A 26,714-nucleotide genomic window follows, 5' to 3' on the forward strand; every position below is an offset into this window, starting at 1 on the left:
TCATCCAGCTCCACACTGTGTTATCTTGGATTCTCCAGCATCTGCAGTTCCCATTATCGCTGATATAACTTTCATTTACAAAGTCTCTTCACTGTAGTTAAAATGTCACAGGCACATCGCTGCAAGTTATCAAACACCAACCCATGTGTGTTGTAGCAACGGCTGCCCAAAAGAGAGGTCAAAGATGATTTTAAGGAAGAGGGGGACAGAGAGGTGTGTGGGGGTAATTCCAGAGCGTTTGGGAGCTCAGCTTCTGAAGGGTGATCACCAGTATTGAAACAATGAAGGAAACCATAATCTGGGGAGTGCAGGTGCTTGGGGGGGGCGGTTTGACAGGCTGAATGAGATCACACGAGTGAGCAGTTATGGTTTCCAGGATAAGAACTATCGCCAAAACATTGACAACATAAAGGAAAAAACTTCCTCATTGGACTTGTTATCAAACAAGCATGATGTGCTTTGTATGTTGTAACCACATATGATCCACGGATTTCCCTGTGTCTGACTGTTACTGACTTTTCAGCAAAGTAAGACTGTGTTTTTAAGGTTGTGTCTCTGTTCTATCAACAGGCAATATAGTGGGTGTGGGACAGTGCCTGCTGCATGGCCTGACTGTTGTGATCAAAAAGAAGTTCTCAGCCAGTCGATTCTGGGATGACTGTGTGAAGTACAACTGCACTGTGAGTGTCTACAAGCCTCGGTCTGCTGTGCACACTCCGGGTTTCTCTATGCTTCCCGCATAACACCCACATCTCCCCCTTGCCTATGTTGGCCTAGCCCCCTGCCTGTTTTCAACAAAAATGTTCAGGGACAGGATTGAGTTTTTAAAAAATACAACCAAGAGTAGGCCATTCAGTCATAGGTTCACACAGCGTGGAATCAAACCCTTTGGTTCAACCAGTCCACACTGACCATAGTCCCAAACTAAACTAGTCCCACCTGCCTGCTCCTGGCCCATATCCATCCAAACCTTTCAAATTCATGTATTTATCCAAATGCCTTTTAAATGTTGTAACTGTACCTGCTGTGGAAGTTCACTCCACACATAAAGCACTCTCTGTGTAAAAAGGTTGCCCCTCATCTCTTTTTAAAACCTTTCTCCTCTCACCTTAAAACTATGTCCAATCATCTTGAAATCCCACATTCTTGGAAAAAGACACCTGCCATTCAACTTACCAATACCCGTCATGATTTTCTAAGCCTCTAAAATATTCCCCTCAGCCTTCAACACTCCAGTGAGAGAAGCCCCAGCCTATCCAGCCTCTCCTTATAACTCAATCTCTCCGTTCCTGGAAACATCCTGGTAAATTTCTTCTGAACCCTCTGCAGCTTAACAATATCCTACCTATAACAAGGCGATCAGAACTGGACACAGCACTCCAGAAGAGGCCTCTCCAACGTCCTGTACAACCTCAACATATTGTCCCAACTCCTGTACTCAACTTACAGCCTGTGGCCATTTAGTAAGATCGAGAATGATCTACTTTCTCTGCACTTTCCCTACCCTATCCCCATGTTTTTTGACTCACTTAATGGTTGCAAAACTACTGATATCAGCCTTGAATATCTCACAATTGCAGAATTGTTGTAATGAAGAAGGAGGCCACTTGACCCATTGCGTCTGTGCAGGCTGTCTGAATAAGCATCTTTTCTAGAGCTATTCTTCCGCCTTCTCCCCAGAACCCTCAATGTTCCTTTTCAAATAACCATGTAATTTCCTTCGGATACCTCATTTGTACCTGAATCCACTCCATTCGCAGGCAGTTCATTCCAGACTATAAGCACTTGCTGTGTGAAAAAAGAAATTGTTCTTCACCACTTTTGCTTCTTTGAAATCTGTCCCCAATACTTTCCTAAGTGCAACTTTTTCACCCTATTTGCTCTGTCCAGACTTTTCATGGTTTTGAAAAATTCAATTAAATCTCCTCTCAGCCGGCCCTTCAAGGGTAACAGTCCCGATTACTCCAATTGATCTTCTTAACCAAAACTTCTCAATCCCTGGAATAATTATAGAACATTGCAGCACAGTACAGGCCCTTCGGCCCTCGATATTGTGCCGACCTGTCATACCTATCTCAAGCCCATCTAACCTACACTATTCCATGTACGTCCATATGCTTATCCAATGACAACTTAAATGTACCTAAAGTTGGCGAATCTACTACCGTTGCAGGCAAAGCGTTCCATTCCCTTACTACTCTCTGAGTAAAGAAACTACCTCTGACATCTGTCCTATATCTTTCACCCCTCAATTTAAAGCTATGCCCCCTCGTGCTCGCCGTCACCATCCTAGGAAAAAGGCTCTCCCTATCCACCCTATCTAACCCTCTGATTATTTTATATGTTTCAATTAAGTCACCTCCCAACCTCCTTCTCTCTAATGAAAACAGCCTCAAGTCCCTCAGCCTTTCCTCGTAAGACCTTCCCTCCGTACCAGGCAACATCCTAGTAAATCTCCTCTGCACCCTTTCCAAAGCTTCCACATCCTTCTTATAATGCGGTGACCAGAACTGTACGCAGTACTCCAAGTGCGGCCGCACCAGACTTTTGTACAGCTTCACCATAACCTCTTGGTTTCGGAACTCGATCCCTCTACTAATAAAAGCTAAAACACTGTATGCCTTCTTAATAGCCCTGTCAACCTGGGTGGCAACTTTCAAGGATCTGTGTACATGGACACCGAGATCTCTCTGCTCATCTACACTGCTAAGAATCTTACCATTAGCCCTGTACTTTGCTTTCTGGTTACACCTACCAAAGTGCATCACCTCACACTTGCCTGCATTAAACTCCATTTGCCACCTCTCAGCCCAGCTCTGCAGCTTATCTATGTCTCTCTTCAACCTACAGCATCCTTTGTCACCATCCACAACTCCACCGACCTTAGTGTCGTCTGCAAATTTACTAACCCATCCTTCTACGCCCTCATCCAGGTCATTTATAAAAATGACAAACAGCAGTGGACCCAGCACCGACCCTTGCGGTACACCACCAGTAACTGGTCTCCAGGATGAACATTTCCCATCAACTACCACCCTCTGTCTTCTTTCAGCAAGCCAATTTCCGATCCAAACTGCTATATCTCCCACAATTCCATTCCTCCGCATTTTGTACAATTGTTGTAAACTGCTCTGCACTTTATCCACTGCCTCCAAATCCTTCCTAACGTGTGGCACCCAGAACTGGTTGCAATCTGAACACTAATCGTAGAATTCCTGCATTAAAGAAGCAGGCCGTTCGGCCCATCAAGTCTGTACCGACCCTCCGAAGAGCACCCCACCCATACCCACTCATCTACCCCTGTAACCTCACATTTACCATGGCGAGCCCACCTAGCCTGCACATTCTTGGACACTAGGGGCAATTTAGCATCAGCCAGTCCACCTAACCTGCACATCTTTGAACTGTTCTCAATGCACCTGTTATTAAAGCCTAAGATAGCATATGCTTTATTAACTACTTATCTTTACCCTCTTAAAATTCTTCATTGTTCTCCTCACAGTTCACAAGGTTGCAAGCTTAATGTCATTCTCAATGTGCCCTGTTCATAAAGGCCTAGGTCATTAATGTACATCACAAAAGGGTCCTAACATTAAAACATAGAAAACCCAGCTACAAACCTTCTCCCAGCCTGAAAAATAGTCAGTAACCATAATTCTGGTTGTTGTCAGTCCATTTTATGTCCACAAGCTCAGAATTAGCCCGCTGATCTGTTATGAAGCATGCTATCAGATACTTTCAGAGTCCATACATATTACATCAACAGCTTTATCCTGATCGAACCTCTGCCTCAACAACAAACTCTAGTGAACTGGTTAAATATGATGTTCCCCTGAAGATTTTTAATCATTTAACCCACGATTGTCCATGTGACTGTTTTATTGAGGCTAGAAGTTTTCCGACCACTGAAGTTACGCTGAACTGATCTGTAGTTCATTGGTTTATTCTTGCACTTTTATTGAACAGAGAGGAAACGGGACCACCCTGAGTCTGAGGAAGACTGAAAGATTATTGCGAGTGTCTTTGCAATATTCATTTTGGGTTCTCTCAGTACCCTTATCGCAGCTCATTTAGTCCTGTGCTTTGTCAGCTTTTTGTGCAACATCCTACTCAATGCTATCACCTTATCAATGTTAACTCCTTTCAGCAATTGAATTTCCATTTCCCCTCCCTAATGCCAGGTATTGTTATTATCCTTAGGAAAAATGACTGCACCATTTTTGTTTAATACCTCAGCCGTGCCCTCTGCTTCCATCCCTTTTTTTGGTCCTAAATTGGCTCCATTACTATTTACTATTTAACTATTTACCTATTGGTATAAAATCCCTACAGTGTGGAAGCAGGCCATTCAGCCTATCGGGTGTACGTAAACCTTCCAAAGAATATCCTACCCCAACCCACTGCCCTACCTTATCCCTCTAACCCTGCATGTTCCATGGCTAATCCACCTAGCCTGTACTTCTGTGAACACTATGGTCAATTTCCCATGGCCAGTCACCCAACCTGCACACCTTTGGACTGTGGGAGGAAACCGGAGCATCTGGAGGAAACCCACGCAGACACAGGGAGAATGTGTAAACTCCACACAGACAGTTGCCTGAGGCTGAAATTGAACCCGGGTTCCTGGCTCTGTGAGGTTTATTATCTGTAGAAGATTTTGTGATTTCTTTTTATGTTGGCTGCCTGTCTCCTATCGCACTTTACTTCTGTCATTTATTTCTTCCCTACCTTTCTGAACCTTCAGTGATCAGCCTGTCTCTCAGTTGTATTTTCTGACTGACATCTGTCGTAAACACTGTTGTTTTTCTTTATCATAATTATAAATCTTTTGTCAGGGAGGGCTCTGGATATGTTTGCTCCACTCTTCTCTTTCAAAGGAATGTACATTGAGTGGAAAAATCATCTCTTCTTTATTGTTGGCCCATTGTCCAGCATTAAATCTGGCTTTCCCTCAATTAAATGTTCTTAGTGTAAATTGTTAATTATCCTTTTCCATTGTTATCTGAAACTTAATGATGTAATGATCACTATCTCCCAAAAGCTCTCCCACTGTCACTTGCTGTACATTCCCAAGAACCGGGTCCAGTAGTAATTCAGCCTCATTAGACTGAAAATCTATTGCTATAGATCATTCTTTTGAACACATTCCAGGAACTTTGCCTTCCCTTCCTTTTAAACTGCTACTATCCCAGCCTATCCATTGCTTTGTTCAATATGTGGAGGCCAAGTCACTGAATATGTTTAAGAAGGCACTGAAGCTGACAGGGGTCTGGGAAGAGAGCAGGAGTATGCCTTGGAGATAGAGAATCGGTTAGGTTCATACTTAATGACAAAGCAGCCAAGATAGGCTGAATGGCCTATTCTAGCATCTATTTTCTATGTTTGTGTATAAAGGTCATTGTCCCCCTTTATAAATATTCTGCCAAATTTGCTACTGCCCCCAAAGTCTATCCTGCATCTACAAATCAGGATTGTAGGTAGAATATTCCCCACTTGGCTGGATGAGTGCAGCTCCAACGACACCCAGGGAGCTTGACAAGGATCAATTTGTAGCCATTGAATGAGTGTCCACAGTCCTGTGGTGCAGAATTTCAAAGATTCACCCTTTTCATCTCAGTCCTAAGTGGCTGATCATTCATTCTGAGATTATGTCCCCGGTTCCAGGTCATCTTAAGGAAAAGCAAATAGGATTGTGGGAACTGAGCTTGACTACACTGTAAATTCCCTAGCCCCAGCATTTTATGTTGCTATCACCGTCTTTGTTGCTGTCACTTATTCTGAGATGCAGTTCCTCCTGCAACACCCCTACTTTGTCGATCATGGCCCCCCTCCCCAAGCTGAGACTTTGAGCTTTCATTGCCTTGTTTGATTCCTCTGCAAAGCTAGATTCACAGCAGACCATGCCTACAGCAAGAATGTTTCTCAGTGATGGATACTGAGATATCAAAGCCAGTAGCAGCGCTGCTGCAGTGATGCTGAGTCAGTTTATCTCACTGCAGGCACAGGACTGGGCGTGGTGCTATTTGAATCACAAAGGAGAAGTGAAGGAGACCAGATGTTGCCTTGTTTACGGACAGCATGAAGAAGCCTTTCAGCCTGTTCGACCATTCAGTTAGATCATGGTTGGTCTACACATTAACTCCATCCACCCGACTAGGTTCAACAATTAAGCCCCTTACCCTCAGAGATCAGAATCATTTCAGTTTTGACGTGCTCAGTTGACCCCTCTATCTGGTCTTTTTTGTGGGGAGAGAGCCCCGGATTTCCAGTCCTGGCCCCACCTCTGAATGGCCTGGCTCTCTGCCTAAGGTTCTTCCCCCTTTGTCCGAAGCCTCCCCTGCACCTGACCAGAGGCACTAGTGGTGAGGAACAGTTAACTAATCTTAAAAACTTCAATTACATCAGTCTTCAGTTACCTTTACACAAGGGAATACAGATCTAGTCTTGGCAACCCACACAAATTTAACTGTTTTTGACCAGCCAACATTCTGATCCATCTGCACCTGTCCTTCCTCTTAAACAGTATTTCCATTTTCAGTGCAGACTCTGTGGCAGGATGCACTGTTGTAAACAGGGGTGCACTTAGAGCTTAAATAACTGTAACGTGACTTCAACTCCTTCATATTGTAGGCACCTTGCGATGGAGGACATTAAATTGTTAACCTCCCTGACCATTGCTCTTTAGATTGTCCAGTACATTGGCGAGATCTGCCGGTATCTCCTTAACCAACCGGTCCGCCAGGCTGAAACCCAGCACCACGTCCGTATGGCGATTGGTAATGGCTTGAGACCCTCTGTCTGGGAGTCCTTCACCAGCCGCTTTCGCATCAAGCAAATGGCAGAGTTCTACGGGGCAACAGAGTGCAACTGTGCCATCGCCAACCTCGACGGCAAGGTGGGTACTCAGCAGCTTGGCATTATCTCACTCTGGCACTATACAGAAAATGATATCCCAACAACCAGCCCACCCTGACCGATGGGATGTTTGGTGGTGGGCAGTGCATGGTAGAATGGAGATTAGGAATGACTTGAGAAGGAGGGTTCCATTGAGAGTTTTGAACACATGCCATCGCAATAAAGCTACCAATTTCACCGTAGATGCTTCTAACTTGCATATTTAGCTCTCTTACTATGTCAGTTATTCAGTACTGAATCAGGATCTTCCTTCTGTTTTTCTGTGCAGGTAGGGGCCTGTGGCTTTAACAGCCGTATTTTGCCCCAAGTCTACCCTATCCGTCTGTTGAAGGTTAATGAAGACACGCTCGAGCTTATCCGGGGCCCCAATGGGCTGTGCATCCCCTGCAAACCAGGTAATCACTGAGAATCTCAGTTGCCAAGTGCTAATCAATCCCTGAGGGATTTTCTGGAAGAGTTTGTGCTGCTTTTTCCAAGTCATTAGCCACCAGTGCTCCCACCCCAGCCCCGTTCACTGCAAAAGCAGCTTGCAGTTCAGGATTGGCTCTGCAGATTTTGTGGGAACTGAGGTCACTTTGCTCACTCTCCTTGGAATCCTGAGAGCCAGAATAGAGTGGGCGTGCTTTCTGGTTAAACTGGAATGAACTCAAAACAAGAACTCAACAGGTAGAAAGACTAGTGCGATATATGCGCTGCAATGATTGGAACAATGTCAGCCAGATGGATCTCATAGAATTAGATAAAAACCAAAGGAACTGAGGATGCTGTAAATCAGGAACAAAGACAAAGTTGCTGGAAAAGCCCAGCAGGTCTGGCAGCATCCAAGAAGGGAAAAACAGAGTTAACGTTTCAGGTCCAGTTCTGAGGAAGGGTCACCGGACCCGAAACGTTAACTCTGTTTTTTCTTTCACAGATATTGCCGGATCTGCTGGGCTTTTCCAGCAACTTTTGCTTTTGTGTCTCATAGAACTAGAGTTCCCTGATTGGGGCTGTTAACCCGATCTAATCAGGGAGCCCTGGCTGTCAGACATAAGCAGAAGTGTCAGGGGCTTTGCTCACTGTTGGATCCAGCTCTGAGCTAGCTGGGCCAGTGTCATGTGCTATGAAGTGTAAATAAAGGGTGACTTGATGACAGGATACTGGATTTTGTGGAGTTATTTCACCTGCTGTTGTGTGAACCTGTCACCATCTAGTGGAGTTAGTCAGAATTGTGCCTGACGTTTACTAATTTTGGAAGGCATTTAATTGGAAGTGTTTGTAACTAAACCAATCCCACATTGTTCTCTTGCAAATGCCTGGCTTCTTCAATTTTATTCCCTACATTCCCCCCACTTTCTTGCAGGATTTTACTGTTTAGATCCATATGTAAGGAGTGTGCAAAGGAGCGGTGGCATTTTGCTATTTGTGCGGTGGTTCTCTGCAGCCCTAACTGTTTATCTCTTGTGTGTATCCTAGATATCATTGTCACAGCCAGCCTTCCCCGAAACTAGGACACAATGTTCTTGTTTCACCTTCACTCTGCACCAGGAATTTTGTAATATTGGCAGAGTTGCAACTAGAGAAAGAGATCTTGAAAGAATCTGACCTGTTTCCAATAGTATATTTTTTAAATTCTCTCAGAGGATGTGAGTGTTGCTGGCCGAGCCAGCATTTTATGCCCATCCTTAACTGCCCTTAGGAAGGTGATCTCTTTGTGAGCCACTTTAGTCTTTGGGGTGTAGGGACACCCACAGAGATGTTAGGAAGTGGATTCCAGGATTTTGACCAAATGACAGTGAAGGAATGTCAATTATATTCCCGAGTCAGGAAGGAGTGTAGCTTGTCAGTTGACTGTGATGCATTTTGGAACACCTCAGCAGCCCAAAAGGCGCTACAGAAATGCAAGTTCTTCCCTTCCTTGCTCTGTGTGGATGTTCTGAATCAGCCTGAACTCGGAGAGCAGCTCCCTGCAGCTTCAGCCCATGGGCCTGCATTGAGTGGAATCTACAGTGAATTGCTCCATCTTTAGACCTCTTTCTCCTTCTCTTGATCCAGGTGAGCCTGGGCAGCTGGTAGGCCGCATTAACCAGCAGGACCCCCTTCGCCGGTTTGATGGCTACGCCAATGAGTCGGCCACAAGCAAAAAGATTGCTTACAACGTCTTTAAGAAAGGAGACAGCGCTTACCTGTCAGGTACAAACTCCATTAAAGGTGCAACTAATGATACACAGGACAAGTGTAGCGCATTTTACACATATACTACCCATTTGACCCGTGTCTCAGTAGCATGTTCACCTCTGCATTAGATGGTTGTCCATTCAAGTCCCATCCCTAAAATGTGAGTATGAAATCCAGGGGGACCTCCTGCTGCCAGAGGTGCTCTCTTACAGGTGAGATGTTAAGCCAATGCCAAACCCCAGCCACCCCACCTCAGGTGATGTGAAAGATCCCACAGCCCCACTTTGAATGAGTTGAGTGAGGAGTGAACTCCCTGGCGTCCAGGCCAATATTTATCCTGTAGCCGACATTCATTAAACATGATTGCAGTGGTCACCTCCTTGTGTCCAAACTGGCTGCAATGTTTCCCATGAGTGTTTGCAAAGCTTCACAAATCCTTCATTGTCCATTAAATGCACAAGATTGTTAATTTGTTTCAGTGGCTGGTACGCTCCCCACGGTCAGAAGCTCATTCATTCGCGGCTCTCTGAAGAGGTTTGAGCACAGAACCTAGGGTGACACTCAGTGTGGTATTAATGAAGCATGAACCCTGGCCCTGACTTTGTCTTCAAATTAATGCCTACTCTCCCAGGGCATTGTTTGAAATCACCCCAACTCCTGGTTTACAAGTTGGTGGAATCTTGCTGGATATATTTGCCTACAGAGTAATGACTGCGCTGTATTGCCTGTTACATTCTTGCAATCCTGACGGGAGTTCTTGGAATCCTTTTGATTTTTAGATTTGTCTGCTGAATAACTTGAATGTGAACCATTCGTGCTTCTTTAATGGGATCCTCCAGTTTAATTGTGGAGCACCTCTTAATTCCCTTTGCCTTGTCTCTGGCTTGCAGGTGATGTTCTGGTTATGGACGAGCTCGGGTACATGTACTTCAAGGACAGGAGCGGCGACACTTTCCGGTGGCGAGGGGAGAATGTTTCAACCACAGAGGTGGAGGGCTGCCTGAGTCACCTCCTGAACATGACTGATGTGGCAGTGTACGGGGTGGAAGTGCCAGGTAGGCAGGCTGCTCAGTTATCCCCACTATTCCCCTTCCTCAGTGCTGGGCACAATACTCTCCTGTCCTCAAGCCCTGTTAAGCAGAGTGTGGAAGATGTACCACAGTAGACCAGGCAACACCGTGTTTCTTGTATAGATTGCAGCAAGTTTGTTTCCCCTGGCTGGGTGGTTGAGAACCAAGAGACCCAGTCGCAGGATAAGGGGGACAGCTGTTTAGGATTGTGACAAGCACGAATTTCTCCGCTCGGAGGATGGTGAATCTTTGGAATGATGTGCTGCAGAAAGTTGTGCAGGTCAGTCATTATGTTCAAGGCTGAGATTGTTAAAACCATGAAGGGATACGGGGATAGTGCGGGGTAAATGGTTGTGAAATAGAAGGTCAGACATCATCCTATTAAATATCAGAGGAGGCTCAAGGAGCTGAGTGACCTCCTACTGCTCCTGCTACTTATGTTTATCTTAACACGGGTGTCACTGGCTGCCGATTGTCGCTCATCCCTGATTGTTCTTGATGAAGTGCTGCTTGGCTACCTCATCAGACTGTTGCAGTTCAGAAAGTGTAGGTACCTCCCAATAGTGATCAGGAGGAAGTTCCACTGAAGGAAGGGCAATGTATTTCCAAGTCAGGATAGTGAGTGGCTTGGAGGGGAATTTGTAGGTAAACGTGTTCTATGTAACTGAGGCCCTTGACCTTCTGGGTGGGAGTGGTTGCAGATTTAGGAAGGTGTTGCCAGAAGAACCTGGGAGTTGCTCCAGTGTGTCCTGTAGATGGTACACTCCGTTCCAATTGCGTGCCAGTAGTGAAGGCAGTGGACTTTCAACCGTAACCCTATTACAGGTGCCAATTAAATGGGCTGCTTTGCCTTGGATGATGTTGAGCTTCTCGAGTATTATTGAAGCTGTGATAACTGACAACTAAAGTGACTTAAATTTTATGCAGAATTGCAGTAGGGTTAGGGTGGCTTGGCCAGCTAATGACTTGGTGTGCAGGCATAACAATATTTTTGGCTTTGTTTGAATGTGCAGTCTGTCTCCATTGAGAAACCCAGCAATGATTTACACTGGCGCTCATGGAAACAAAGTGCAGCACTCCCACATCATTCACCAATCATTCCCAAGTTGTGGGCACCAATGAGCAAACAAAACTACAACAGAAGGTATGGAACTTTTTAACCTAGTTACTTAAAGATTGCAATTGCCGACAGTATTTTGTTCATGCTCGGCAAACTGGCTGTGCGCGCAGAAACTTCTCGAAAGCGCACAATTGGTCAGATCAGGCAGTGTTTAGGGGGATGTGATCTTGACACTTTGTCAGAACCAAAAGCAGCTTGCCGTTTCATGGGTGCAGTAAATTGGTGGATATGTTAAGTGGATAATAAGTCATGGACATGGAGTAATAATCATAGGAGTCACAAAAGCCCCGTCTTGTTTATTGGTATCCTTTGGGGAAGGAAATCTTCTGTCCTCACTTGGTCTGATCACCGTGTGACTCTAGACCCACAACAATCTGGTTGATATCTTACTGCTCTTAGAATTGGCCATTTGTAGCTCACTACCACCTTCTAAAGGTCAGGAAATGCAGGCCATAAATGCTGGTCTTACCGGCAACACCACCATTCTGTGAGCGACAAGAGGTGGCGGTCCTGAAACTTTGTATCTTTCTCTGTCCACGGAAGTTGTCTGGTCCATTGCGGTGGTTTGAGCCTCAGCTCCTTGTTTTCCCACATTAGGAGTATTGTATTTGATTGCCTGTCCCACTGACATTTCTGCTCCATTCCCCTGCTAGGTATCGAAGGGAAGGCTGGAATGGCTGCCATCGCTGATCCCGACAACAAAATCGATCCTGACCTCTTCTACCAGGACTTGATAAAGGTGTTACCCCCGTATGCCAGGCCAGTCTTCCTCCGCATCCTCCCTGTTGTGGACACCACAAGTACGTTACAGGAAAGATATTATTAAACTGGAGAGGGTTCAGAAAAGATTTGCCAGGGTGTTGTTGGGAGTGGAGGGTTTGAGTTATAAATATAGGCTGAGACATTTTTCCCTAGAGCGTAGGAGGTTGAGGGGTGACCTTATTGAGGTTTATAAAATCATGAGGGCTACAGATAAGGTGAATGACAAGGATCTTGTCCTTAGACTGGGGGAATTCAAAACTATGGGACATATTTTTAAGGCGAGAGAAGAAAGATTTTAAAAAGGCACAAGAAGCAGCTTTCTTATGCAGAGAGTGGTTCATATTTGGAATGAACTTCCAGAGAAAGTGGTAGATGTGGGGACAGTTACAACATTTTTAAGGCATTAAGGTAAGCTCATGAATAGGAAAGGTTTGGAGGGACATGGGCAAGTGCAGCCAGGTGGGACTATCTTAGTTTGGGAACATGGTCAGCGTGGAGTGATTGGGCCGAAGGGTCTGTCTCTGTGCTATATGGCTCTATGTAGCAAATGGCATGCATACAGAGGTGTTGTTGTGTCTTTGGGGCTAGTGGTATCTAGTTTTAATTTTTCCCATTTGCAGAAGTGGATATATCTTGTTGCCCCGTCCCAAGCAATGCAGTACAGTAGATTTCTCCTGACAGACCTTACTCATCTCAAAGTCGCAAGAGAAGATGAGACAGAGGCCTAATAGCACACCCTGTCTTACCCCTTTGAGTGGAGTTTGCTTTCCTCTAGTAATTTGCCGGCTAACGGGGAGACCATTCAGCTCTTGCAGCCTATTCCACCACTCCATAGATCCTGGCTGAAAATGAATCTTCAACTCCATCTTGGTTCCACATCCCATAACACTGTCCTTAACAAAACTCAACCCACGTCAGGGACTGCACTCCCCCACCAGCCTCAACTGCTTTCTCGGAGGGGAGTTTCTAGATCTTGACTTCTTTGTGTGTGAAGATATGTTCATCAGCCCCAAAAACCCACTTAATTGTGAGGTTATCCTGTCCTTGCTCCTTTTCATTGCCTTCCACCAAAAGAACTGGTTCCTAAATCAAATCTGTCAAGTGATTTCGCACCAACTACTCGATTAAGTCCTTTCAGATGAAGCTTCTTGCTGTCTAAGCCCTGAACTCCCCTGGCCACAATTGTGAGTGGTATCACTTGTAACTGGGATCAAGATGAATTGTCCCTGCTGGCTCCCCTCCCTCCCTCCCTCCCTCCCGCTGTAAAATTTAACATTTTGTGCTTTTACTCATTTTCCTATTCAGGGAATATCTCTGTCTCTCTTCTAGGGACCCAGTCAGATTTCCAGCAAATGCTTCTCCTTCCTTCCATCAAATCACCTTAGTTTCTAAGTCACCCGAGGATCCCTGTACGTCCCACGGTGATACCACCCATGACCACAGGGTCAGTCCTCGGGCTGTGTAGGAGCTACCCCACTTTGGTCTCCTTTCCCTACAATGATGTACAATCTTACCAACCTTTGAATCCAGCCCTTCTTTAGCCGGACATCAGGAAGACTGCTGGAGTCATTTTGATTCACTTCTGGAACTCCCTGTGACTTGCACACAGCAAGGCTGTGCAGACCTTGACTTCCTGTCTGAATCTGGGCTGACCTGCAAGCTCCACAACCCTTCATCGCCAAAGGCAGCTCATTATCATACTTGCGACGTTTCTCACCTCGGCTCCACTGTTAGAACCCCTTGAGCATGCTTTTGCCTCTTGCCAGTTGGTTCTGCCCACTCTACCTTCCAACATCTTCGGAAATTTTTGTGGAAGTGCTGTAAAGTCGCACCAACAACCTTTCGGTGTCCGGCTTCCACCGTCCTCTCCTCACTTTCGGCCACACCTTCCCCCGCCAGTCTTCCAAGTCTGCTATTCTGTACGCCTCCCCCTCCCTTCCCCGTCGGAGTTCCAGCCTCTGTGATGGTAGATTGCTTACCATGGTAAGCAATGTTCCTCCCAGCCCATGTGCTGAGTGGTGTGGGCAGCAACCCTGGGTGTTGATGTGAAGAGGGATCTGAGGCTGCTAATTATACCGTTAATGTTTATAATGGATTAGAGCTTGAACAAATGTGGATGAGCCCTAAGGTACCAATCCTCGCAGTGATTTTTTTTTTCTTTGCTGATTTTAAATTAAAACATACACAAATAAATCCCTCCTGTTTCAAATTCTGACCTGGTGTGGCTTCAAGCGACATTCTGTTATTGTGGCTTCTGTGTTCCATTGTTTCCCAAAGTTTTATCGTCCAAGTGAGAATGTAGTCCTTTTTTAAACCCATTGCTAGTGTGGAGTTCCTGGAGGTGGGTGGCATGTCTAGAGGGAAAAACAGAGTGACAGTCTCAGTTCTTAGACCTAGAACAGAAATGTTGACTCCATTTCTGTCTCCACAGATGCCGCCAGCCCTGCTGAGTTTCTCCTGTATTTGCCTTCTCTCTCTCTTTTCGTGGATATTCTCTGAACGTTTGGGATGAATTTCGCTCAACAGTAGCTCTCAAATAATTTTGATTACGGAAATGAGTGCTTTCAGGTTGTGAATATAGGCATCCTAACGCAGTCAGATTTGGTAATCAGATCTTTGTACTGTTCCAGGTACTTTCAAAATCCAGAAGACAAGATTGCGAAAGGAAGGTTTTGACTTGCATCAGACAAGTGACAGACTCTACTTCCTGGATTCCAAACTGGGGAAGTACATCCACCTTGACAAGAAAGTTTATGACACTATCCTGGCTGGAAATTACCACCTATAGTTTAAGAGAGCGAGTACTGGGGAGCTAACACTGTTTTTTTTAAATTACCTGGAAAAAGGTGAAGGGAGGGCTTGACTTATATGAAGAGTTGAGTCCAAACCTCCCCGGAGCAAGGAAACAAAAGGCCCTGTGAAATGAAACTCCACTTCGCCAAGTTTAGAGAGCTGGGTGTGATCCCTTCTGAGTACTCTTTGTCACATAGAGCAAACTCTGGTTTCTCAAAGTGATTGTTGGAATGGCTCTAAAGTTGGGCTGTAATCTACACTCAGTGCCCACTGTTCCAATGTCCTATCAAGAATTCATAAATTAGGAGAAACAATACTGATGCTAGAGGAGGAGGGATGGACAGATTCAATTCCTTTTCATGAAGTTGTTAAACTTCCATACAGCCTACTTCACCCACTCCATTGTGCCCTTGCAAATGTGCCGCGCTCACAGAGTCCAGGCGATGCACTGTTGTTAACTCTCTACAGGAACACTGGTTTCAAACGTGAACATTAACAATTTTCTCTCCCTTCCCCCTCACTCCAGTCAGCCCACAGCCAACCATTCTGTGTTAAACCTCCAACCTCTCATTATCTGATTTTTAAAAAATTAATTTATGTGCTCTTGCGATCACAGAGCGGTCACTATACAGACGGAAGCCCCACTCATGGTTATTGTCACCTTGTGCTCCCTTCCTCCTTCCAGCCTGACCACTGAACGTGGCTTTCTCGCATGTAACTGCAAGTGGTTGGGGAGACGTTTTAGTGTTGTTGCAGGGAGGTGATTGAGATCCTGTGGCCCAGATTGCCCCAGGTGAATTCTTCACAACAATGAGTGTGGCTCATTAACCTGTTACGACAGTGTCTGCACATTCACTGCGCTGTTTTGAGAGGGGCTAATTAAGGCTTCACTCACTATTTCAGTGGTCTGCAGCTGGAAACTAAACAGATTTCTTCCTTAAAATGTTTAGGGCATTAATGCTCAACGTGGCCAACTACATTTTCTCAGTGTATGGTGAATGGAAACATTGAAGGGAAATGATTTGTTGAGTTTGAAGTGGTTTGACCAGAGTTCTTGCCAGTCAATCCCTTTGAATTCCAACATCAATTGATCAACAACAGATGAAATACATACACTAATGGGGGCTTATATGATTTGTGTGTTGAAACAAAATATACCCTTTGTTCTTGCCCATCATTTCCTTCCCCCACCCCGTTTTCTGTTTGCCACTCATGAAAACTCCAAAACTATTACCTGAACACTTTTTAAAGTTTTAAAATAATTTTGTGTTAAATCGGGGTAATCTCATTAATCTGCACCCACATTTTGGCAGACAAAAGCAAACTTTCCATTTATGGTTAACAAAACCTGACCTGCTACGTCAGGGACCACAGTCCCAGCAGTTCTCCACTCTGGGGTCAGTCCCTGGCGTTGCCACATGACGAGGTACCCTAGTTACAGTGTGTATATCTGCCTTCCAGTCTCCACATAGTGAGCTTTGAATTCTGCCTTTGCCACACTACGTAGGCATTGACTGGAAGATTAGGCTCTGTCCTGGTGGAAGGTGGGAGGTGGAAGTGGGTTAAAGTAAGGGAAAGTAAAAGTGTTCTGGTGTATGTTTGATTGCTCTGGGACTGTTTCACTCCCTAATAGAATGAATTTGCAGTTCCCCTCGGTAGACAAGATGGGCAAACAATGCTGATTCCTCACCCTGGCACCAACTCCAGAACAGAAGCTGCTGTAAACACAGGCCCAGTGACACCTGGAACAGAACTACACTAAGAGCACAGACATTGAAGGGAAATGCTGCCATTAGCATTTGCTATCACTGTTACTTTAAATGTTTCCTGACAAACCAAGCCCTGGGCTATGCATTACTATTACATCAGTTAAGTTAGAATAGCTCAGTTGAAGCATATAAATGCTAGTGTAGATTTGCCTCTGTTCTTCTCCCCCCTCTCTACGTCCATCAGAGATACTTCCGCCTAATGATTCCCTGCTCCGTCCCGATTCCCTGATCCATCCCAATTCCTAGCTAACTCCTTGTTGGTAAGATGTTCTTCACTCATGTGTGGGATTTTGATTGCTGTCACTTGATGCAGAATCTTGTGAACCGATATTTAGACTTGGCTTCCTCTCTGGCAGGAGTAGTAACCGGACAGTAATCAGGAATGGTACAGCCTATCTGGAACCTCCCCCACCGACTACCCCCTAATTCAGGGTCACAGGGTTCGTTGGATGTGCGATTGATGCTATCCTCATCACAGTTGGCTAATTCCACACAACGGGGACCAACTGCTTTAAATAGACCAGCTAAGTCAGTGCTGTGTTCTCTCTAACCATTCACAGTCTGGCCATGCTTTGAGCAGCCTTGTTTTCATGAAACAGAATTATCTCTGGTCGCTGATACCCCCTCAACTGTTAACTGTCAGCATGTTTCCCCCACTCGCCAAGTAACTGAGTCAGCAAAGTGTTTTCGAGGTCAGTGCAAGACTAGTCTCAATCTGAAAGGAGCAGTGAGCAATGGGAGGTTTCTTACGGATGGTGCAAATGATTTCGTGTGAGGCTCAGCGAGATAGCAGTGTGCTGCATCATAGGAAACTCTTTAATTGTTACATTTAGGAACCCGCACAAGAGTCTAGTTTGTTAAAATTTGTCAAGTCTTGCACCGCAGCCTGTCTGCCCGGCAACAGCACAGCCTCACCTGAAGAATGGCCTGTGCGAGGCCCTGTTGTTATTTTCCTAAGGGTGAGGACATTAGCAGGAGGCTCACAGCATCCTTGCTGCAATTCAGTACCCACAAATAACCCAGCATCCCTTCTGCTCGTCCCTAGACCCGAAACATGGCAGGGGACCAACAGAACATGCCTGGGACATGGGGAAAGAAAGGGGTTGGGGGGAGCTGGAGCTGGAGATGGAGATTAAGGTTCCATCTCCTAAATTGCCCAGGGTTTTATTAAAGGGGAGAGATGGGCAGGACAAAGTCAGAGCCCAGGCCCCATTGTATGGACCAAGCTCCAAAGCTCCTGCCTATACTTTCCTCACTTCTACTTCATAGACAGTATTAGTGGCAGCAGGGTTACAGAATGTTTCTATGGGTACACCTTTTGGTCCATTTTAATTATGCTTGTGTGTCACTATTAGAACCTAAACTCTGGAATTAAAGGGATTTTATTTTTAGCAAAATCTTGGTAATTTATGAATCTAATGCAAGACTAGTCAAAGGCACTAGGAATGAGTTCTGAAAACTAACAGCCTTTAAAGAAATATATTTTCTTAATATACAGAATGTGAAAATTCTCATATAAGGAATATTAAAAGCTCATAGGATTTGTCTTGTTCTGGTTTATCTGCTGTGAGGATGCTATTGGAAAGTACAGATTTGCTGTAGGGCTCAGCAGAATTAAAGTGCATTTCAATTTCCTAATATCTTTGGATTTTACCAATTGGAGAAGCACAAATGAAACTTTTTAACAGGAACAATGTATTTGAACCACCTGTTAATGAGTGAATATTGGGTGCTCTGACTCAAACAATGGTATACAAGGTAAGAAACCTTGATGTTTAAAAGTAACGAGAGTGATGCATAAATCTGAAGCAGTGGTTTTGTTAAGAGTATCAGTTTCTGTCCATGTCACAGATTGGTGCATTACGTTAATTTTCCTCGACATGTTTTAACCATATTGGTCACACCTGCCTATACCTGTGGACATGTTGCAGTACCAGAGTGTTGTATTCTTCTGTCTTACTTGGTAGAAGTGCCATTAAACATTGTGTGCCTTAAGTGTTCACTGTGTGAGGGTGAAGATTATTTTTGGCTATGGAATGGTACCCAAATGGTTCAGAAGGAGGAGGAAGCTGAATTTATCATGGCAGAAGTGGGATTTCAACAGACGTTAGTTCTAATGTCACATTTAGAGACATTAACCGTGTTCACTGGCACCACTCTCTCAGGTAAATATACTTTGTATACATTACAATCTGCAATATGCAATATGCCTTAAACACACATTCTATTTGACTAAGGAATAGTGACTCTATGGGATTACAATACAAATTTGAGTCCATACACTAATCCCTAAAATATGAGTGATTACCAGCAGATTCTCTTTTGAGAAACAAGCTGGATGCACACTGTCAAACACATTTGAGTGTTTTCATTTTAATTAAAATGGTAAATGCCTTGTTTTGTACGGTACAACAGTGACTGCTCTTCAAGAAGTATTTAACTGGTTATGAATCACATCTTTCTCCTTTCACCTTAAAACTATGCCCCCGTGTTTTGAACTCCCCTACTGTAGGGGAAAGACCTTTGCTATTCACCTTATCTATGCCCCTCACGATTTCATAAACCTTTGTAAGGTCATCCCTCAATCTTTTCAGTAGAGAAAATTCCAGTTTATCCAGCCTGTTTTTACACCTCAAACCCTCCATTCCCAGCAATATCCTGGTAAATCTTTTCTTAACCATCTCGAATTTAATAATACCATTCCTATAACAGGGCACCTAGAACTGGACACAGTACACCAGAAGAGGCCTCATGGGTGATATCACAAAGGTGGAAGTACACAGCCTCGATGGAGTTGATATGGATTTGGAAACTGCAACATCAAGTGCAAAATACAGGTTCAACATCAAACAGCAGCCAGGGAAGAGGCAAGGACTGAAGAGCGAAAAATTCTCTTCCTACATGAAGTTTTGTCTGATTTTGAACCACTGCCCACATGTTACCTAGTGCTCTGTATCCACCACACTCAATGCACAGTGCTTTGAGATATTCTGTAAAATATTCTGAGCACGGTGGCTCAGTGGTTAGCCATGCTGCCTCACAGCACACGGGGCCCGGGTTCGATATCAGCCTCGGGCAACTGTTTGTGTGGAGTTTGCACATTCTCCCTGTGTCTGCATGGGTTTCTTCCCACAGTCCAAATATGTGCAGGTGAATTGTTCAGCAGTGCATAGGGATGTGCATGCTGGATGGGTTAGCCATAGTAATCGCAGAGTTGTAGGGATAGTGCCTGAAACTGAGTGCAATGCTGGACAGACGACGGGTACAGGCCTGATGGGCTGAATGACTTCTTTCCAAACTGTAGGAACTCTATGGCTGTTGCTGATGTCCAGAATCTCTCTGTCGCTCTCTCTCTCTTTCTCTATTCCTCCAGTTTTTCTGGATGAAATGCAGTCCATCACAACCAGGTTTGTTTATTCGGCTGAGAGAGGTCTGATGTGTGTCAACATCGATAATGGGGTAACCCATTTGCCTCTCCAACTCGGTAAGCTGATCAGCCTTTGTATCCATGTCATACAACCATATAGCATGGAAACAGACCCTTCCGCCCAACTCATCCATGCCTACCTTTTGAAACCTTTAGACTTAAGACCTGTACTTCTACATACAACCATAAGAACTATATTTATGCTACTTTGAAGATGCAGCAGTTCTGTAACTTTAAGGTTTTTTTTTCTTGTAAAATGACTCTCCTGCAGTCGGGTTTCCAAGACATTTAAATAAGCCCAGCTCAGTAATAAAGATGGAGAGAAACCTCATGCTCCTGATTCTTTTGTCAACTGTATTTTTATGCTTGGTCACGAAAACTCAGCCTTTAAGCTTCCCCGCATTCTGTTTCTCCAAATCAATCACTTGAGTTTCCACAATGAGCGAGTTCTAGTCTGCCAAGAGCCGCTTTGTGATTTTTCTCCTGTGCTCCAGTTATTTCTGAATGACGCTTCCTGCAGATTGTTGAGTCTCCATTCATGGGCCCGGGTCATGAAGTAGACTCTCACTTCTTTCCCAGGACGCTTGCGGAGGGTGAGCTGATGACAGATTGTGGCCACTTGAAGAGCCACTGTTCTCTCTCACTCAAGAAGTTCCATTGATAGCAGCCTCTCAATCCCAGCCCTCATTCCCACTGATCTTATAGAGATGGACAGTATGGAAACAGATCCTTTGGTCTAACACATCAATGCCAAGCAGATATCCTAAATTAATCTTGACCCATTTGCCAGCGTTTGGCCCATATCCCTCTAAATCCTTCCTATTCATGTACCCATCCAGATGCCTTTTAACTGTTCTAATTGTACCAGCCTCCACCCCTTCCTCTGGCAGCTCATTTCATACACACAACCCTTTGTGGGAAAATGTTGCCCCAGGTCCCTTTTAAATTTTTCTTCTCTCACCTTAAACCTATACCCCTCTAGTTCTGGACTCTCCTACCCTGGGGAAAAGAGCTTGCCTATTTACCCTACCCATGCCCCTCATGATTTTATAAACCTCTATAAGGTCACCCCTCAGCCTCTGACGCTCCAGGGAAAATATCCCCATCCTAATCAGCTTCTCCCTATAGCTCAAACCCTCCAACCCCAGCAATGTCCTTGTAAAATTTTCCTGAACCCTTTCAAGTTTAACAACATCTTTCCCATAGCAGAAAGACCGGAACTGAACGCAGTATTCCATAAGTGGCCTCACCGATGTCTTCAAAGGATCAGACCGTGGGACACCAAGGCCAGTCTTTTTGCTGGAGTTGGAATCTTTCCCGTTTAGTTCAGGAAATCATGGGCTTCTGCCCTTTTCTTAGTAAGAAAGGGCCTTTGTCATCGTTGCTATTAATCAAGAGGAGATCAGTGAACAATTTCCAGCTCAACAATGAAATTTATGAGGACCGTTTTGAGAGGCCACGCGTGAGGATATGCACAGGCATGGCCCAGAGATAAAACCTTTTAGCTTTTTGCTTGGAGGGAACGGCCTCATTTCCATTTTTACCACCATTTGGCGGGGGGCGGCAGTCAGTCAAGGCTGAATAGGATCTTTCATAGCCTTCCTTCCCCTCAATGCTGAGTGCAAAATCTCTTGTTAATAAGGAAAGCTTTTTTTAAATCAAAATCTCAGTAAATTATGGAAGGCAGCTCCCTCAAACAATTAGAATTGTACCATACAGGGCTGGCCATTCAGTCCATCATGACTGTGCCGGCCCTTTGAAAGAGCCGTCCAGTTAGTCCCACTCTTGGCACACTCTCTTTCCCCAAACTCAGCAAGTCCCCACCTTCCAGTATTTATTCCAAATGCCTCTCGAACCTTAACTATTGAATCTGTCGAAACAACATACACAGATTGTGAACCCACTTCCATTGCTTCCCCCTCTTTTAACTTTATTTGTTGCGTTTGCTGTCTCCATGTAATCAATCCCCGCTCACACCCCTGCCCCCCCCCACTCCAATGGCACTATCTGTCCTTTTCTGTTTGCAATTAGACAGACCGTTGTTCTGCCATTTTCCCATTCCGATCACTTAATCTGCACTATCAGCAACCTCTCTTTCCCCCACACTCCACTCCCACACTGTTGCATAAATGCTGCCCCTCTACTTTTCACTTCAGCTCTGATGAAGACTCATCTAGACTCAAAACATTAGCTTGCGCTCTCTCCATGGATACTGCCCGACTCATTTGATTTCCAGCATCTTTTGTTTTCAGTTACAATGGAATTTGTTTGTTGCACCCTTTCGGTCTCATTCTAGATCCTAACGACTGACGGTGTTTAAAATACAATCCTCATTTGCTCCTTGCTTGCTTCTGTTATCTGGTTGTCATATGAGGAAACTTTGGGTCTATGTGGAAAGAAAATTGCTATTCATTCTCCCAGGTTGACTCTACCCGTTACCAATAAATGTGAAGCTGGAAAAACACATCCGACAGACAGCACCCCGGGAGCAGGAAAGTCAACATTTTGGCCAAAAACCTTCATCAGTTGGGTTTTCCAGCTCCACTTGTATTGACTCAAGCTTCCAACATCTGCAGTCCTTACTGTCTCCATGACCTTTACCATTCCTTTGTCTGCCCAACTGTTTTTCTCTCTCAGTTTAAAAAAAGAGGGCGGCTCAGTGGTTAGCACAGCTGCCTCACAACTTAAGGTCTCTGGTTCAATCCCACCCTCAGGTGACTGTGTAGAGTTTGCACACTCTCCCCGCGTTTGCGTGGGTTTCTTCCAGGTGCTCCGGTTTCTTCCCACAGTCCAAAGATGTGCAGGTTTAGGGTGGATTCGTCTTGCTAAATTGCCCGTAGTGTTCAGGGATGTGTAGGTAAGGTGTGTTGGCCATGGGAAATGCAGGCTTTATAGGTAAGAGGGATGGGCCTGAATGGGATGCTTTTTAGAGACTCGGTGTGGACTTATTGGGCCAAATGGCCTGTTTCCACACTGTAGGAATTCCGTAAAGAAAAAACTGAAAGCACCACGGGTTGCTGGAAATCAGAAACAAGCAGAAATTGCTGGAAAAACTCAGCAGGTCTGGCAGCAAGTGTGGAGAGAGATCAGTGTCACTGTTTTGGGTCCAGTGACCCTTCCTCAAATCCAAAAGCTTAAATCATCATTTTCTCTTTGCAGCTTTTCCAGCGAATTCAGGTTGTTTTTCTCTCTCTCTGGGCCCTATCTGCACCTATCATTTATCCACCCCTCACCCCTTCTCGAGCACATATCCCAAGTTTTTCCTAGCTACCACCAGTTCTGAAGAAGGGTCACTAAACACTAAACATTAACTCTGATTTCGCTGCCAGACCTGCTGAGCTTTTCCAGCAATTTCTGATTTTGATTATGGTTGAAATGTACTTGATCCTGCAGAGGCCTGACTCTCTAAATACTGTCAATAAATGCTGAGGATTTGTACTGTAAATGTTTCCTCTTGTGGAGGAGTTTAGATCAAGGGAAGGTGGCTTTAAAGTAAGAGGTCTCCTGTTTAGGAGGGAGGTGAAAAATTTCTTTGACTGACTTTGGAGATTATGGCCATGGAGAGCAGTGGAGGCTGGGTCTAACCTTGTTAGTGGCAGCTGAGACCATGTTATTAAGGCCACAGTTAAGGTCTTATTAAATGTTGTGCAGGTTGGAGGGGCCAAATGGCCTATGCCTTGTATTTCTTAAGATTTTTGTGCATTGCAGAATAATTCCTGGAAAAACAGCGTGTTTCTGTTGGCTGCATTAATGGCAGCTGTGAGTAATGTTTCTAAGAGAGTGCAACAGTACTTCCGTCTACAGTCCTACAACCCACCAAGCTCTCTGCAATCCGAATCCAGCTTATCCTGATTTAAATTGCTACACTGGTTGGTTTCAGATGCCCAGGACCCAGACTCTGGAATTCCCTCCGTAAGACTCAGCACATCTCTCTTTCCCCCTTTAAAGACCATCTTTAAGACATAACTCTGTGACAGTTTGTCACCCATCCTAATTTGCCTTGACATCGTTTCGAGTTGTATCTGTTAATGACCCTGTAACATCTTGGGATTGACATTCACGGCACTGAATAAATGTAAGCAATTGTTAAATGTCAATGTACAGTACCTCAGCAGCTTTCCAGTAATAACGTTAATAGCCGCTATCCCAGTACTAAACAGCTCAACAAAGGTTGTGTTGAGTTTGCTTAATCATGTCACAGTTGGACCTTGCCAAACCATCTGATTCAGCACAATCTTTTGTACAGCAAAGCAACTGAAAAGCAAAAGTCAGTCACCAAATACTAATGTCAAAATTTTCATTCTTATTTCAAATCCCCTTGTGGTCATTGGGTTTGTCTCTCTGGACCCTGCTGGCACCCATGGGCTTCAGGTCTGTTGCACTCTTCTGGTCATCATTTGGTAACTGAGCCTTCAGCTCCTTAGGGCCTGCGCTCTGATATCGAGCGGGATATTGTAATCGAGGGTGTGACAAAAAGGGGTAGAAAATATACACAGGGGAATGCAGCAGAAATTAAAGCCAGAGCAAGAACTTAAGGCTCTTTATTATGTAGCCTCATGCTCTTAAAAGAGTCATTGCTCTCAAGAGGAATTCCTCTCATTCCTTGAGTATTAGGAATCACTTGTTTCTGCCAAGGGTGAGAGGGGTAATGGAGGTTTCATTGTATAGGCAAAAGGGTCTTTACCTATCATTGCCAACGCCAGACATCAAGCCTTTATCTGTTCTAATGCCAACTCCCAGCACTTAGAAAATAGTTTTGATACAATGGTGTTTCAAGTAGCCATCGACCTACTTCCTCAATGTCTTGAGGGTTCCCGCGTCTTCCACCTTTTAGGTAGTGAGTTCCAGATACCCATTACCCTCTGGGTGAAAATGTTTTCCCCATATTCCTTCTGAAACCCCCTGCACCTTGTGTATAAATTCTTTCCCAGTATTACTGAGATTCCTGGATTAAGACCCCGATCCTTGACCCATCCATCTAAAATAAAATGTTTTTCCCTAAGTATTCTATTTGTGCCCCTCTTAACTTTGTACACCTCTATCGGTTGTCCCTTCGCCCTCTCTGCGTTAAGGAAAATTATCCCAGTCTAGTTTGGAGTGTCTTTCACAAATGATAATGATTGGCCCTAGATAATTTGTAAAATTTAAAGCTGGAGAACAAAAATCTATTGGTTAGGCATTGCAGGCTGAAGAGTGATCTTATAAAGGTTAATAAAATCATGAGGGACATGGACAGTGTGAATAACCAAGGTCTTTTCCTCAGGGCAATGTAGTCCAGAACTAGAGGGCATAGTTTTAAGGTGACGGGGAAAGATTTTAAAAGGACCTAAGGAGCAACTTTTTCACACAGATGGTGATGTGCGCATGGAATGAGCTGCCAGAGGAAATGGTGGAGGCTGGTACAATTACAGCATTTAAAAGGCATCCAGAAGGGTTTATGAATGGGAAGGGTTTAGAGGGGTATGGTCGAAATGGTGGTAAATGTGACTAGATTAATTTAGGCTATCTGGACAGTATGAATGAGTTGGAATGAAGGGTCTGTTTCTGAGTTGTCCAACTCTATGACATTAAAAGTTGAGCACTTCTTAGATTTGCCAGTGAGAAAGGGGAGTCTTGTTGCTCATTGGCCAAGTCTGTGCTGGAGAGATAACATAGAACATTACAGCACAGTACAGGCCCTTCGGCCCTCGATGTTATGCCGACCTGTCATACCGATCTGAAGGCCATCTAACCTACACCTAACAATCAGAGTCAACTTGCAAACCCTTTCCTCCTGTACGATAAATTATTACGAATGTTTGAAATTTGGCATTCTTGCATATTGTCCTGATGAGGGCAAGACGAATGCCTTCAGCAATATGTTTCTCAATATCACAATAGTTAGGAAGTGGGAGTAGAATGTGTTGTTGAGAAGCCAGGATCGGACAAATGCTATTGGCTGTGTGGTGTAAGAGGAATAGCACGGACTCAATGGGCTGAACGGCCCGCTCCTCTCTCGAAGTGAAGCCCATGATTATGCAGCTTCTAATCCACCAATCAGTCATAAAGCGAATGCACGTTACTGGGGAGAGTGATGTTCTACCACCAATCAGCTTAAGGATGGGAAGTCGGACCGCCCTGGTCACAACCAATGAAACGTGAGAAACCTAGAACCGCCTTATAAGACGTGGAGAGGAAGACTGGCGTTGGAATCACCCAATCAAGTTGAAAGGTGATCGGACCACATGATTGACGGAACAACAAGCCAATAGAAATGAAAGGCCTGTAAAATGACGGCGTGGTGACCCAATCAAGCTGCCGTGGCGGTGATTGACCGCCGGGTAAACCGTTCAGGTTTGACGGAGCTGTGACTGTGGGAAGGGACCACGAATCAGGGTGAAGAACCATTACTTGACATTAGATTCAGCCAATAGAAAAGGAGAGGGTGACGGGGTGCTGCGGGATGGACCAATAGAGAATGGTAACCTGCTGAATGACAGCGATGTGGACCATTCGTATAAGAGTATTGGCGGCAGGCTGGGCCATAAGGGAGGTGGACTGGAAGTGCACACGACCAGTCATAGACGGTAGCCGAGTGAGTGACAGGAAGATGGACCAGTCGTCGAGGGTGCCCCACTGAGTGACAGTAATATGGACCAATCATCAGTGGCATTGGCAGCGATTCGGCGTGTCCTGTGAATGTGGGCGGGGTTGTTCTTTGA

At 44.8% G+C, this 26,714-nt stretch overlaps 1 protein-coding gene across 7 annotated transcripts in view; it reads left to right on the plus strand.

The window, feature by feature from the left end:
• LOC125447474 (long-chain fatty acid transport protein 1-like) overlaps positions 1-20,344 on the plus strand; it is a 67,882-nt gene extending 47,538 nt beyond the window's left edge. For 6 of the 7 annotated variants that reach the window (XM_048521849.2, XM_048521848.2, XM_048521852.2 and 3 more), the window contains exons 7-13: positions 571-680; positions 6,686-6,895; positions 7,184-7,310; positions 8,950-9,087; positions 9,963-10,127; positions 11,916-12,062; positions 14,655-20,344. In XM_048521849.2, coding sequence (XP_048377806.1) covers positions 571-680; positions 6,686-6,895; positions 7,184-7,310; positions 8,950-9,087; positions 9,963-10,127; positions 11,916-12,062; positions 14,655-14,812 — 1,055 coding nt within the window. In that variant the 3' untranslated portion in view covers positions 14,813-20,344. The remainder of the gene's footprint in view (positions 1-570; positions 681-6,685; positions 6,896-7,183; positions 7,311-8,949; positions 9,088-9,962; positions 10,128-11,915; positions 12,063-14,654) is intronic. The other variant, XR_009442987.1, reaches the window with a different exon arrangement.
• The last annotated feature ends 6,370 nt before the right edge of the window (positions 20,345-26,714 follow it).

This window comes from Stegostoma tigrinum, chromosome 35, assembly GCF_030684315.1.
Source record: "Stegostoma tigrinum isolate sSteTig4 chromosome 35, sSteTig4.hap1, whole genome shotgun sequence".
Classification (NCBI taxonomy): domain Eukaryota; kingdom Metazoa; phylum Chordata; class Chondrichthyes; order Orectolobiformes; family Stegostomatidae; genus Stegostoma; species Stegostoma tigrinum.